The 15271-nt window shown below is 36.0% G+C and overlaps 2 protein-coding genes across 2 annotated transcripts; one reads left to right on the forward strand and one right to left on the reverse strand.

Annotated features, from left to right (window-relative positions):
• Positions 2011–10054, forward strand: LOC109837985 (ras-related protein RABD1). Its single transcript, XM_020406388.1, has 8 exons — positions 2011–2121; positions 2199–2271; positions 2363–2410; positions 2504–2551; positions 4547–4618; positions 6711–6866; positions 9500–9603; positions 9808–10054. The coding sequence occupies exons 1-8, from the start codon at positions 2108–2110 to the stop codon at positions 9899–9901; spliced, it is 609 nt and encodes a 202-aa protein (XP_020261977.1). The 5' UTR covers positions 2011–2107; the 3' UTR covers positions 9902–10054.
• LOC109837986 (GDSL esterase/lipase At1g71691-like) lies at positions 10550–15071 on the reverse strand. The gene is given in 6 exon segments (XM_020406389.1): positions 10550–10926; positions 11630–11879; positions 12607–12846; positions 13190–13263; positions 13266–13314; positions 14733–15071. Coding segments are annotated over 6 exon segments (1143 nt in total). The 5' UTR covers positions 15027–15071; the 3' UTR covers positions 10550–10690.

Here is a 15271-nt window from a genome sequence, read left to right on the forward strand (position 1 = left end):
TTCTAATTATAAAGAAAATAGTCAAAATCATTGTTATTCCCAAACACTAAAACTGATCATAAGGGCTAAAATAAAACTTATTTAACGGGTTAATAATTTAGTCCTTCGGATTATCAAATGAGCTAAGTACATTAATCATTCTCTTTAACCCCTCTTTATTAACCCTTTATCAAACAGGGCCTTAGAGATTTGGGGGACTAACTCATAATATGAAAGATGCTGGGGACTAATTTAAATTTTTTTAAAGATTTAGCCAAATCTCTAAGTGTTTTAAAATTAGTCTCCTATCTTTCATATTTTGATATTAGTCTCCCAAAATTTTAAGTCTTTTCAAATTAGTTACCCAAATCTTTCATATTTTGACATCGCCCCCTAGATTGTCATATTTTGAAATTTGCCCTCCAAATCTTATTGGATATCTTGAAACTATTCCTTCTAGTCATCATGTGTTCAAAATAGTTTTTTTTTCCTTTAATACTTAGAGACTTGGAGGATAAATTTCAAAATATGAAAGATTCAAATCCTTAAATGTTTTAAAATTAGCCCCCCAAGTCTTTCATATTTTGAATTAGTAACACATAAAGATTTAGCCAAATCTTTAAGTGTTTTAAAAGTAGTCCCCCGACTCTTTCATATTTTGACTTAGTCTCCTAAATTTTCATAAATTTTCATGTTTTGAAATTAGTCCTCCAAACTTTTAAATATTTTGAAACTATTCCTTCTAGATACCATTTGTTTGAAAGATTAAGGGATCTAATTTTAAAGCACTTGAAAGATTCAGGGGACTAGTTTCCAAATATGAGGATTTAGGAGACTCATTTTAAAACAAAGATTTGGGGGCAAATCATTCAGTGTTTTTAAGCTGGTGAATGAAGTCTTTCATATTTTTAAATTAGTCTTCCAAATCTATACATAGTTTGAAATTAGTTCCTCAAACCTTCCATATTTTGAATTATTCCCACAGCTTCATATTTTGAAATTAGTCCTCTAAATCTCTTAAATATTTTGAAAGTACTCCTTCTAGTTATCATCTATTTGAAAGACTTAGGGGCCTAATTTTAAAGCGCTTGAAAGATTTTGGGGACTAGTTTCAAAACATGAGGAGTTGCCCTGCTAATTTCATTACACTGGAAGAGTTGGAGCGTTGGGGTGATTTCAAAATATCAAGATTTAGAGGATAACTCCAAAATACGAAAGATTGAGGAATCAATGTTAGAAAAAACCTAACCTTCAATTAAGGGTGCTTCTACATGGATCCAAAAATGAGACAGATCAGAGGGAGACAGATGAGATGTCGCTCCTCTAATTACATAATAAACTGACTGGCCAGCTCATAATTCCCCTCTATCTGTCTCAATTTCGGGTCAATTAATAAACGAGTCACGAGTAGGGGTGTTAACGGAGCGGATACGGCTCGGATATGGCACTTACCATATCCATATCCGCTTACACATCTCGGATACGGATACGGATACGAATATACGTCGGTAAGAAAAATACATATCCATATCCGCCAAAATCGGATACGGTTACAGATATAGATGCGGATATATAAACGGATATGCATGCGGATACAAAAAAGATATGAGAAAACTAGATAGTATTCAGAAAAATATAGTCATATGATACAAAAAGAGTTCGTTAATATGTTCGTTATGATTGAAAAACTAAGATTAGACATCTTGATCATCAAAATTAACCACAAATTCATAGTCTAAGAATCGAAACTATCGTAAGAGTATGACCAATATGTATTCGGATATTTTCGGATACGGATACGGATATTTCACTACAAAATCATATCCGTTACCATATCCTATAGGTTATAGATTTGAGTAACCATATTCGTATCCTAACGGATACGGTTACGGATATTTCCTCGGATACGGATACGGTTTGGCACCCCTAGTCACGAGGCTTCAAAAGTGCAACAAGGTGGGACCAGCGTATTTTTCCTCCAACCAACACCACCTTCCCTGAACCCTTCATCACAAATCAAAAATCATAGACAAAATAACAAATAAAAGAGCCCCCCCTCCTTTTACCTCCCTCAAACCCTAACTTTCAAATTCACATTCCCAAGTCCCCAAATCGCCAAATCTCAGCCATGAGCAACGAATAGTAAGCTCCCAAATTCCCCCACTTCTTTAATTAATTAACCATGACCCCTAATTTAATTCATCCTCCTCTAATTGCAGTGATTACCTCTTCAAGCTCCTCCTAATCGGCGACTCCTCCGTTGGCAAATCCTGCCTTCTCCTCAGATTCGCTGTGAGTTCTGAATTCTCCTCCAAGTTGGGGTTTAGGGTTAAGGTTTTCGATTTCAATGGATGGGATTATGATTTGGGTTTTCTTTTAACAGGATGATTCGTACGTCGATAGCTACATCAGTACCATTGGGGTCGATTTTGTAAGTTCCGGGTTCTTCTTATCTTTCGTAATTTTAAGAACTTTTCTATGGTGCATTTTAGAGATTTATAATGTATAATTGTTGGCTTTATAGAAAATTAGGACTGTGGAGCTGGATGGGAAGACAATAAAACTGCAGATTGTGAGTGTTTTTGATCTTTTCTTTTTCCTTTTCTTTTTTAATTTGGTCAGTTGCTCATATTTTGATGTGATGTTATTCTGTCTTTGAAAATTAAATGTTGGTAGGTAGGTATGATTCTTGTTGTAATGACTTGTGAAATTGGTGTGCATCATTGCTATGTAGGGAGTTGAGGACCACTTACCTTACCGCCAACAAATGGTGGGTGTGGTTTCTATCTGTAGTCAGTCCTCGATTGAATCATGGACTTGGTGACAGGTGTTATTGCAAGTATCTTAGTTCTGAGTATGAATCACAACATTATTATATCCAACTATATGAGGGATATCCAACTATATGAGGGATTTGATAATTGTTTACACTACAAAATGATTACTTTCTGGGTAACATGAATGTTTAGAAAAGCCGTGAAAAAATTATCTTTCTAAATTACATTTATTCGTAAGTCTCTGTCTTACTCTTTCATCCCAACATTTCCTCTCCCCTTTGTGGCATAAATTTTAGCTTCTGTTTATAGTATCTTAATGTTTAATGGAGTTTAAGCGTTAAAAATGTTTGGATGTGCAAAACTACAAAACTAGTGCATATTTTTAAATTAGAGCATGTTATATTTATCCTTCTATAGTTTTCCATTTTAGCAACTATCTTGGTTACAATATTTTTGGTTCAAAACTTTTCCCCTACGAGATCTAATGGCAATTGATAATGTTAACAAGACATAGTAAAAAGAGTATATATTCTCCATATTGTTTCTAATAATAACAGTGGTATTATAAATTATTTTTAATCCATCAAATGTTATTGAAGCTATTGTTTTTTAAGAAGTTTAGTGTGCTAATGTGTCCACCATACATTTAATATTTTCTTATTGATATTCCTAAGTTTATGTCTAAAAAGCATAACCTGAATTTTGAAATGAAATAAAGAATTCAAAATTTTAAACAAAATTTTCATATTCAATTTTAAAAAATCCTAATGTTTATTAATCATTAATTATAATAAAAAGGTCAATAGCAGACTAATCATTTCCCTATTTACTAAAAATGCTATCATGTTTTGAAAAGAAGATTATGATTCAATATAGGTTGAGACTGAGTTAATGAGAATTATAATTTGTAGATATAAGTATAGGGATTAATGGTCTTTGAATTGGACTAAGGCAAAGGTCATTTTGTAATCATATTTCCATTTTAAATTAATTTTGAAAAGTTTCTGGTTTATGTTATTTTTCTTTTTCTAAAATTGTACATGTTTTTTTTGTTTATCTTAGAAGAATGTTCAATTTATTTTCACTTATACTAGGTTTTGTCTTTTAACTATCTTACAAAACTACTAAAATTTTATGCACATTTTTTGACCTCTTAAGTAATGATTAACATACAATTGAACTTTTATTACCTGTTGCATTACTTTGAATGATAATTTCCTGTTTTTTTTCATAGTTAAACTATTCTTTTTTGATCGCGTTCGTACATTAAGAATCTTGTTAACACAGTTTCATTGTAAAATCTGAGGGCTATGAGCTTTAATTATCCAAAGTTTATGATTCTTAAACTTTACTAGGTGATGTTTATCGACATTAATCCTCAGCTTCTCAATTGTTGGTTAATAATGTTTAATATATATGCATAACAGTAAATAAGAAAAGCTCATTTTATTTCTTATTTCAAAGTTTATGTTCATGAAATGGAACAAGATGTAGTCTGGATGCTCTTATAATGTAAATTTCTCTGACACGTTAAACTGATGACATTTGGAAAATTACTGACTCCAATATTCACATAGCATCATTTCTTAGTATTTAAAACTTCTTACCTATTTAACTTTCGAGTTACTCATTTCTCTTCAAACTACTCAACTGAGTATGTTTGATTTTTATTTAGCCGGTAGTCTAAGATAACATGAATTAGTATTACTACTGTGTCAATCTGATTAAAGGAAGAGACTGTTTATGCTTAACCCTTGGAATGTTTGTTTTAAACATATTTGCTTGTTTAGTGGGATACTGCAGGACAAGAACGTTTCAGGACTATAACAAGCAGTTACTACAGAGGAGCACATGGAATCATTGTAAGATTTGATATCGTCACCTTGCTTTCTTGTCAATTATCTTCGACTTAATCAAATCATTGTGGTTTTACACTTTTTTCCTTCAATACCAAAACCTAAGAGTTACTAACTATGTAACGACCACATCATTATACTGTGTCAAATACACCTAACCGTGTCCAACCTAAAACTTAATTTTCAGGTTTAAGATGCAAGCAATTACTATTTCTTTGATTGTGTCAGTGTATAAGATGTAAATTGGTGTATATTATAACCTCTTTACTGTGTGAGTATTAGTTAGAAAGCACATCCAAACCCATGCCTCCGATTCCCCTCTTTCAAATTTCAATCTATGCCAAAGTCACGAGGGATGACCTCCTCTTTCATTGAGTCTTCCCCTTATTTTCAACAACTTCAAGGAAGCATTCCAATGGAGCTAAATTTGTCCAAATAATTGAATGATTTTCTTTTATTCAATCCTATCACCTATCATACTTGTTTATAAATATATTAACATGTGTTTCCAATCTTGCTTATTATAAGTTTTCCACGTTGTATTTGTGTCTGTAACCATTCTCCACAGATCATTCATGGCTTTACATATAGCTGCTAAACCACAACTAGATTGAAAAATATCCCATCTAAAAGTAATGAATATTTCTTAATCTTATTATAACTTTTGGCGAATGTTATTTGCTTCCCTAGTAGCATAAATTTTAAGTCCAATCATAACTTTTGGAATGCTTAATTGGGGAATACATGCCCTTTTACTGTGTAAATTACATCTTGATTTAATTCCTTTTACACTAGGATGGAAATTTTAATTGTGTCCATGTCAACCTTGTTAGAAACAATGTTACAGAAGGTGCTAGGTGGACTAGGCATTCGAGCCGGGGCCTAGCTCCTAGGCGCCTAGGTGTTTGTCTATTTTTTAATTTATTTAATTATAATAATTCACAAAAATATGTATTAAGTTCATATAAAATTGTAAAAAAAATAAATAACAAGATTAAATCCATAATCAACCATGCTTAAATACTAAAATGGAACTAAGATTAACTAAAATTAACTAAAATTGAACAAGATTAAACTAAAATTAACTAAAATTGAACAAGATTAAACTAAAATTAACTAAAATTGAACAAGATTAAACTACAATTAACTTAATTAAACTGATTTATTAAACTAAATTGAACAAGATTAACTATTTAAATTTAAAAAACAGTTTATAAGTGAAAATTTTACCTAAAACAGTAAATAAGTTAAAAAAAAGTTTATAAATTAAAAATAATTTGAAAATTTTACCTGAATGGCTGTGGCAGAAGCGGCCTATCGGAGAGAGGACCGAGCAGGAGAACGGGACTGCGGGAGAGGAGGACAGTGTTTATGGCACGTGGCGGTAGGAGAGGGACAGGTGGGATGTAGGGAGAGAAAGTCAAGAGAGGAGATAGGGAGACGCCGACTGCGGAGTCAGAGTGAGTTAGAGAGAAGCAGAAAGGGAGGATTGGGGACGAGGCGGGCGGAGGAGAGAGAGAGAGAGAGCGGACTGAAGGAGACGGGGGGTAGAGAGAGTATGAGATCGGTGAGAGAATAGGAGAAAGCGGACTATGAGTGCATGGAGAGTTAGAAGAGAGTGTGAGGATAGCGGTTAGATGTTTATTAGGTTTATGCGATTTGGTAACGGGCTTGATGTTGGGCATACGTTTTTGTAGAGTTTTTTGTTCTTTGTTCAAAGATGCTAAGGATTAGTCGCGCTTAGCAGCCCGCCTCGCCCTAGGTGACGCCTAGGCGGGAGCGCGCGGACTCTAACTGGGCTTGCTTCGCGCACATTTTTAGGCGGCCAAAGCTCCGTCTACGCCTAGACCGCTTTTTATAACACTGGTTAGAACTTAGAAGTAGCATCAAAGTTGCAAAAATCTGAAAGCTAGTGAACATTCAAATAATTTTCATTTAGGGATCAGCATTTCACGTAGTTGATGCCTCCCAAGTGGTTTTATTACTCCAAAGAATGATTGGCTTTTTTCCCCTTGTATATTGTATCCTTTAGTATTCTTGACTCTATATAACCAAAAGTATAAAGACTAATTATAACATATCCATGAGATCTTTTCAGATTGTCTATGATGTCACTGAAATGGAGAGCTTCAATAATGTCAAACAATGGTTGAGTGAAATTGATAGATATGCTAACGACAGCGTATGCAAGCTTCTTGTTGGAAACAAATGCGATTTGGTTGAGAACAAAGTTGTGGATACTGAAAAGGCAAAGGTAAATCTGCACTTCTTTTAGATATGAGTTACATTGTTAGCATGTACTGTTGCTTTGTTTATATTGATCTGGGAGCGATGCATCAATGCTTATTCATCTGACAGACTTTAATGCGTGTGTGTAACATAAACACTTGATGAACAAAACATTTATTTAAAATGAGAGGCATAATGGTTACAGCTGGTTGCAGGTCGTGAAATTTAGTTATGTCATTTTGTACACCATATCAAGTATTATTATTATTGTTATTATTTGCATTTTCTCTGCGTGTGTTGGGCTAGGAATGTTTGGGGTTTTTTTTTGGGGTCTTTGGTTTTTTTTTGGGTGTGTGTGTGTGTGTTTCCCTTGGAAACCTCCATCCAATAATAGGCATTCTAATAAACTTTAACTTCATTGTTATCATTGTTACGGAAGTTCTTCTAGTGTATCCAAGGCAGTCAGACTCAAGATGTATGTGTTGGAGCTAAATTTCAAACAATTTAGGCTATAGGTTGTTCTTCATTGAACCTGAGTCCTATACATTTTGTTTTTAAGCCTTGGGTTACTTGTTGACAAAGGCTTTGCAACCAATACGGGAATGCTTTCTCTTTTCATTTGCATGACATCGAAGTTATGTTTTAAGTCTTTGGCTATGTTTACCACTATGATTATTCTGGGATCGACTGATTTTTTTTTTGTTGAGTTATGATTCAATATGGATTTTGATTCCAAATGCAAATATGCATCATGACAGCTTTGGTAGTGTGGGTGCTGTACTTGACTGGTTTAAGTCATCTCCCTTAGCTTGGGCCATCCACTTTCTGCGTATTCCATACTGTAGTTGCATGTAGATCATCGGACAAACATGGAAAGAGGAACTTTTTTGGGATTTTGAGCATACGGACAAGTTGGAAATAAAAATTAATTAGACCTTTGTCCCAAATCCTTTGGACTGAGTACATGAATCCTTTTTCTCTATTCAGCTATGTTATCTTTGTTAAATATGTGCTTTAAAGAATTTTCATTGGTACCTTCTATCATTTTCTCCTCCTATTTAGTAGAACTCTTGGTGTACTACTTCTGGTTGTACCTACCAATTGCTATTCTAGGAATTATGTCTAGATCCTCTTTTATCCATGCTTTTTGATGACTAGTAATTTGTCATCAACACGAAGGGCTGACATCAGGCTGACACTTAACTGTACTTAACTGTAAGATGTAACTGATTCGTCCACGGAACCTTGTTCTACATAAAATGTTTTAAAAAGCTCCCGCCTAGGCCTAGGTGGTACCCAGGCCGACCGTCTAGGTCTTGTGAGCGCCTAGGGGAGCGGAGACCACTTACGGGCACTAGACCGTTTATTGTCATGGTCGTGATTTCTTCCATTATTGCCTCCTCGTCCTCTAACCTCCTAACTCCTCCAATCGTCTCCATTGACTACGAACACCTCCTCCAACTCCTCTGACCTTCAGCAAAACCTCCTCTGTCACCAACATAAGCCAAAAAAACCCTACTCCTGGGCCTAGCGCCTAAGCGCTAGGCACCAGTTTGGCACCTTGCTATGCCTATCGCTTTCCTTAACATGATTGTAATTAAAAACTAAAAAGTAAAAAATTTGGAAAACGCCTAGGCTCCCGCTTAGGCGCCTAGGCGCCTAAGCAGGCGCCTAGGCGCTAGGTGCCGCGTCCGACGCCTAGGCCACCTAGTGCTTTTTGTAACCTCAGCTACATAATGATCCCACTATAATTAGGTGAACCTTTATTTTTCCTATTCCTTCTGTTCGTCTATGAAGTTTAATTATGCACTCCCAGGTCACAGTAAAAATAAATAAGTAGTACTTGTACTGATTATATTTTTTCCCATATGCCTTGCTCATTTTAAGTTGAAAAACCCTATATCACTCTCCCTCTGTTTACCCTTTCGTCAAAATCCGCTGCCCCACCCACCCACAACTGTCGATAACTCTGGTCAAAGAAATTGATTTCTTGGCTGTTGACAGATCAAATGTATAGACTTCTCATGTGCACTACAAATTCCTTAGGCACTGAATTTGTAGCAGACTTCTGTCACTTCCCATGTGCGTTGTATGTTTCTTAGGGACTGAATTTGTTGTTCTTTTTAAAGTTTTTCTTTCATAGCTCTCTCTTTAATTCACTGTTTTGTTGGAAATAAAAGAAAGATCATTAGGATTACTTAGAATTTTCTTCTCTTGGGTTTTTCTCCCCTCCATGGGTTTTGAGTTTTGGAATTCAACTTCAGCAAACTGAAGCTCCCGTGTTTTCCTCCTCAGTAATTAAATCTTTAGATGTGCATGAAATTGGCCACTTTCTCATGAGGATTCTGAAGTGATAGGTTGCTCACATATTTTCGCTCCCCTCCTTCTAATCCACTTGTAGTTTTTGTTGCATTGCAGTAGTTATTCTAATTGGCACCTTGGATCTTGGTTTTCCAAGTAATATTCATTCTGTCCGTTTAAATAATCAATGAAGACTCAATTATATATTGTTTCAGCAAATGAATACCCAAGTTGAGACAGTTTGGGCTTCTAGAGTCCAGATGCTATGATGTCTTGCTTTCTAATTAGCAAATTATTAAATCTTTGTTGATGAGATATTGTTTTCCACTATTATGCATTTGATGTGATAAACCACAGGCATTTGCTGATGAGCTTGGCATCCCTTTCCTTGAGACAAGTGCAAAGGATTCTATCAACGTCGAACAAGCTTTTGTTACCATGTCTGCAGAAATTAAGAAAAGGTAAAATCAGGAAATATAGCTATAGCTTGCATCCCTCGATCCTGGACTGGCAAAGTCAGTTTGGCATAGTTGCTTTCTTAGTTAATTGACGTAGTAGGCTTAAAATAAAATGCGACAAATTTTTTCTTTCCATAACTGCACAATCATATTATTATTTTAGTTGAGCATAATCTTATATTGTATTGTTTATTGATCAATCTGTAGGATGGGAAGCCTGCCAACTGCCAACAAGAATCAGACAAACACTGTTCAGATGAAAGGCCAACCAATTCAGCAAAAGAGCAACTGCTGTGGTTAGCCTGATTATTTCTACCTTTGCCATGTGTTTAGTTCAAAATCGTTCGAGTGCTTAACCATTGTATCAGTTTATGCTTCAGATGCTCGTTAATGTGTTAGTCTGAGACTTGGAAACACTGGGGATTTATCTATAAAAAGAAACTGTTCACATCTTCCAGATTGTTTGATTCTTTATGATCAGTGATCATGATTTTTTTTTCTTTTTATGTGTATTAAGATTTAGGAAACGCGAGAGACCTCAAAACTAATAAAGCATCTTGGACAAAAATTAGGCTTTATGATAGGAGTAAGGAATAATAAGACAGGAGGATTGAATAAAGAGAGGCCATTATTACCTTTTTAAAGGTTAAGACAAGGTGATTGACATCAAGAGACCAGGGTTACTCATCAAAGGAAGGATGCCCTCATCATTGAAATGGTTTTAATCTAAGGAGAAATGGGTTGTCAATGTAAATTTTGTATCAGGTAGAAAAGAGTGTTGAGACACAAAATTGGGAACTCTGCCCGCGCTAGACTCTTTGTTCATTTTAAGCTCTTCCTAATATCTAAATCTGATTTCAGCATTTCTTTAGGAGCAAGGCCATTTGTTTTATGGTCACAGCGGGATCCAACATTTAAAACCAACTCCACTTCAAGCAAAAACACAAAATGGAACAAGGATCAAAGACCTTCATTTAATTTTTGCTTATGACATAAGCCACAGTTACAACACTAGCAACAGCTGTCCTTACTAAAATCTAAAACTCTCTATGCAACATTCACTCACTCACTGAGAGATCAGTCTACCATCTCAATTTGCTTTAAGGTCTAAGGCTGCGAGCTGCTGAATGTTCATGGGGAACACCACATCAGTGTTGCCACTGAAGGCTTTTCTTGCTAGCATAACATTAACAGCAGCAGTTGGATGGAATGCATCCCAGAACACATACTGGTCTCTGTTGGAGCATGGAGTTTGAAAGGGAAGGCATGTGATTTGCCCGCTGTTGCGACCGATGCCACAGCAACCACGGTCAATGACGCTGAATCCTGCAATCACAGAGGTAATTAACCGTCATATTATAGAATTATAACCACAATTTCAAAGTTTTGATGTGCTGGAAGGGGTTTTAAGAAGATATCAAAATAACTCATGCTCAACATTATAGTGAGCGTAACTTTTTAAGTAAAGTAGTCTTGATTTCGATCCACGAAAAGAATGCTCAATCTTCAGTACAACTTCAGAATTTTGATGAAATGGAGGAAATTTTGAGAACAAAACCTGGAAGGTCAGGACTCAAGCAACCAGAGGATTTCATAATTGCATGTTTGAGAAGTAATGATTTATACAAGTCAAATCCTCTAAGTCTGTTATTGGAACAAAAAAAAAAAAAAAAATCTAATGAATTTTTGCTTATGCCTCAAGCCGGAAGATAGTCCATGGTCTCCGTGTCATTTTGATTGCAAAATGTTTGATTATTATCCAACACATGCCGACAATGAAGTTTGAAATTTCTTGTTTCCATGCGAAAATGAGGCTATAGGAAATAGGACTAGATTATAGGAAATACTTAGCCATGAAATTTGTATTTCTAAACCTATGTAACTGTACAAGTCCGCCTTTTTTATATTACAAACGTTGTAAAATTGCATGAAAAATTAGGCTCTACTAGTTTATCTTATGATAAGAAAAAAGAACCCGTAAATTGGAAACGAGAGTAATAAGAAATGACTGAGACATAAATCAGCTTACCATATAATCTTGGATTATTTATGATGTCCATAAACATGCGATAGATATCGACGTAAATGAACTTGGAACGAGGGAGATTGGTGTTGAGTGTGTTGACCATTGCCTTAACCTTGTTATTGAATGGGTTAACAAGATTATCGACATCTGGTGAGCACCGAGTCAGCATATTTTGTGCAAGAATGCTTGGTATACAGGCAATCGATCCGACACCCGAGATTACAAATTTCCGAGCTCCAAGATTGTATAAACTCTGTAAGAAACCATAAGTAAAAATATCTGAATGCATAATATTTTGGAATAAACTGTCAAGAGCAAAGTAGTTGGTATTTGGAAAATAAGTGAGAATTTAAGAAAAGTGCTGGATCGTTTATTTCTCTGACAAGCTGTTTAAGTGCTGCTCGTTAGTAGAAGTGGCAATCAAATTTTTCTCTCATTCACTTCCAGTGTTGATACTCCTGAACAAAGTAACACCAACTTTCTGGCGCTTTGGGGCATCAAATTTCAAGATAGAACTTGGGTGTCAAAGTTGGAAAGACGAACTTTTAAGAAGTATTTTGATTTCTTTCATCGGATTGAGCATGTATAGGCACATAGCCATTTAGTCAGATGAAACGGATTGAGCTCGTATAAACACGCAGCCATTTATCTCGGATCATCGATCAATAATTCCATATCGGGTTTGAGCCAAGCCATGCGATCAGGTCGAGATGGCCAACCCCTACTAGTTGGTCACTTGAGTATTCTTACTGACAAAACGGGTGATATTAATGATACCAGAGAATGTACCGTCCCAATACTTTCCTTTGCCGACTAGTTAGTCATTTGAGTTGTTTCTAAGTGATAAAATGGGTGATATTAATGATATCAGCCAATACACAGTCCCAATAGTTCCTATCAAAAAAATTTTACCATGTGCAAATATTTAATATGCACTCAGCGAGTGGGAGCAGGAAAGTTGCAGTCAAGATGGGGCTTACAGTGAGCTGTCTGCTGTACTGCTGGACCAACAAGTCTGAAAACTGCTCGCCATTGTACTCATTCCTGGTGTTGTAATTGGGCATGAGATAGTTGTTGAGGTAGTCATTGCTCCCCATCCCAACGAAGAAGATGCAGTGCGCTATCGCATCAGCCACCGCATCTGCGCCCAGATTGTCCGTGATCTGATCGAGGGTTGACTCGAAGTTCTTGATCTGTTGGTTGAACGGTATGCGTCCAACCTGCACGAACGAGTGCATTTTAGCAAAGTGTTTATGCACTAACAGTTGCTTTACTACCATATGAGGCGATAAATATGGGAACTTTAATTTGATCCTCTCCTCTCTCTCTCTCTCTCTGAGAGAGAAAATTTATCCTATAGAGGGCTTCTCCAAAATATCGCATAGAAAGGAGGAAGAGGGTGACATTTGACATATCACTTAGCTCGATATACATATCAGTAACGTCTAGTAAACTATTGTTTGCGCTAGCAGTAATTGTACCGGTAGACTACTGACAGTAGGCATATACTCTTTGCGCTAATTATTCAGTAGGCATCTACAAAATACGGGGTTCAAGGCTTACAAAATTTCTGCCAGTAGCATCAAGAATCCCCCGCCAGCGCTAGCCATGCGTAATGACTCCATGCAGCGCCGCTCGCCGAGGCTTGGGAATGGGGTTGGTGTTAGTGGTAATCCCAGAAGATTCAGCTGCAAGAAAAGAAGTAATATTACTTGGCATGTGATCCAGTCGAGGAGTATATGTTAATACTGGTCTAAATTAGAAAAGAAAGAGTTCAGACAATATTATGAAGCTTTTAATGTCAAGAATTGAGGAAGGGGGGGGGGGCGGGGGGGCGGTACTGAATAGTTAATGGAGCGATTAGTATGGCTGGTAGAGTGGCCAAGGGAAACATCACCAACTTTTACAGCAACGAAGCATACACTGCATTTAAGCTGGGTACGTAATTTCCAACGTACACAAAACAAGTGAGTATAACGTCAAATTTTTATTTAATTTGCATGTTTATCTGGAGAAAATTGACATTAATGAAATTCTCCTACAATGTCTCTTGATAAGTAAACTATGGGATATAGCATACTTTTACAATTAAAAATAAAAATCAGTATTCATGTAGCAGGGAGGGAATCTTATTATTTAAATTTAGGGTAAATTACAGTAAACTCCCAAGAGCTTTTAGCGCTTTGTAGGAAACCCTCAATAAGTTTAAAAACCTCACTAGACCCTCACTAGTTTTCCGAAAAAGCACCAATATCTTTTGGGAAATTACACTAAATCCCCAATAACTTTCAAAATGCCATCTATGTTGTATTTTAGTTCTAATTTATAAGGTTTATTTGCTAAATGCAGAATATTATTGGGGGTTTTCTGTAAAACGCAAAATTTATTTGGGTTTTCGTGCAAATTTGAAAGTTCTTGGAGGTTTACTACAAAATGCTAAAAGTTATCGGGGGTTTACTGTAATTTACCCTTAAATTAATTATTATTAACTTCATAGAAGGTGCATGTATCTTGAAACTCTAGAATCTAGATGACCTAGCTACTTGCGTAGTTCTGTAATAGACTAGTGTGGCCTCTCAGAAGAGCTTTTTATGATATGTATATGTCAATAGTATCAACAATAACGTTGCATAGCGCACCATCAACAGCAGAGAAAATATAATATATATATATATATATATATATATATATATATATATATATATATATATATATATATATTATATATATATATATATCACCAGTTACGCGATTTCAAGCGAAAGCTTTCCCATGAGGGGAACAAATTCCACCAGATTCTTGTACGTTATGCTCTTTGTTTGTTTCAATAGTTTCTTATGCACACCACTCACGAACTGGTCAAATACATGTAAGATGCGAACATTTATTGATCTTCATGATGTTTTCTCTTTAAGTTTTCGATTTGTACCGTACGTACAGAAATCAGCAATTAATTAAGAGACATCATAGAGTTGCATGATATATAAACGAAGCACATGGCACGCAAAGAAGAAGATTTATAACCCTTAGCTAACTTGCATGACAAATGAATCACGCAACATGAAACTATAACTAACATGTAAGCGATCTCTTTTAACAAATTAACGTACGTACCTATCTCATCAACAATGGTGTAGCCATTGGAGAACCTCCCTGTGGGTCCACCAGAAAAGTCTATGCCATAAGGATAGTAGTTTGCCTTGGCAAAAGAAGGAAGATCGTTGTTGTTTCCATTGTCTATGAGCGAGTCACCAAACACAAACATCGCAGGCGCCAATTCCCTCTTCCCCTGCCTTGGTGCAAAGCTTTCTCCTCCCTCTTGAGCATTTGAGACTAGACATGAACAAGTGACGACAAAGAAGAGCGTGAAGGGAGAAGAGAAGCTGAATGGAGTAGTCATGAGAGATTTTTAGGCGCTGGTGATACTTGAAAGTGAGTTGAGAAGAGGGGGAGAGACAGAGGGGGTGATTGATATAGATGAAGAAGAGGGGCGGTGGGTGGGTAGAATTGTAATTAATGCTCCAAACTGTACACATTGAGGTTTTAGAGGAGGGTAATAAATGTGGATGTGGATGCTCCAGACTGTAGACACTGGGTACCAGATTGTTGTTGCTGGCTGATCAATTCAATGGAGGGGTGTACTTC

The sequence above is a fragment of the Asparagus officinalis genome, chromosome 4 (genome assembly GCF_001876935.1).
Source record: "Asparagus officinalis chromosome 4, Aspof.V1, whole genome shotgun sequence".
In the NCBI taxonomy this organism is placed as follows: Eukaryota; Viridiplantae; Streptophyta; class Magnoliopsida; order Asparagales; family Asparagaceae; genus Asparagus; species Asparagus officinalis.

Coding starts and splice junctions, on each gene's coding strand:
- LOC109837985 (XM_020406388.1), top strand. Junction 2,411..2,503: donor GTACCATTGGGGTCGATTTT/GTAAGTTCCGGG, acceptor TTGGCTTTATAG/AAAATTAGGACTGTGGAGCT. Junction 2,552..4,546: donor AGACAATAAAACTGCAGATT/GTGAGTGTTTTT, acceptor TTGCTTGTTTAG/TGGGATACTGCAGGACAAGA.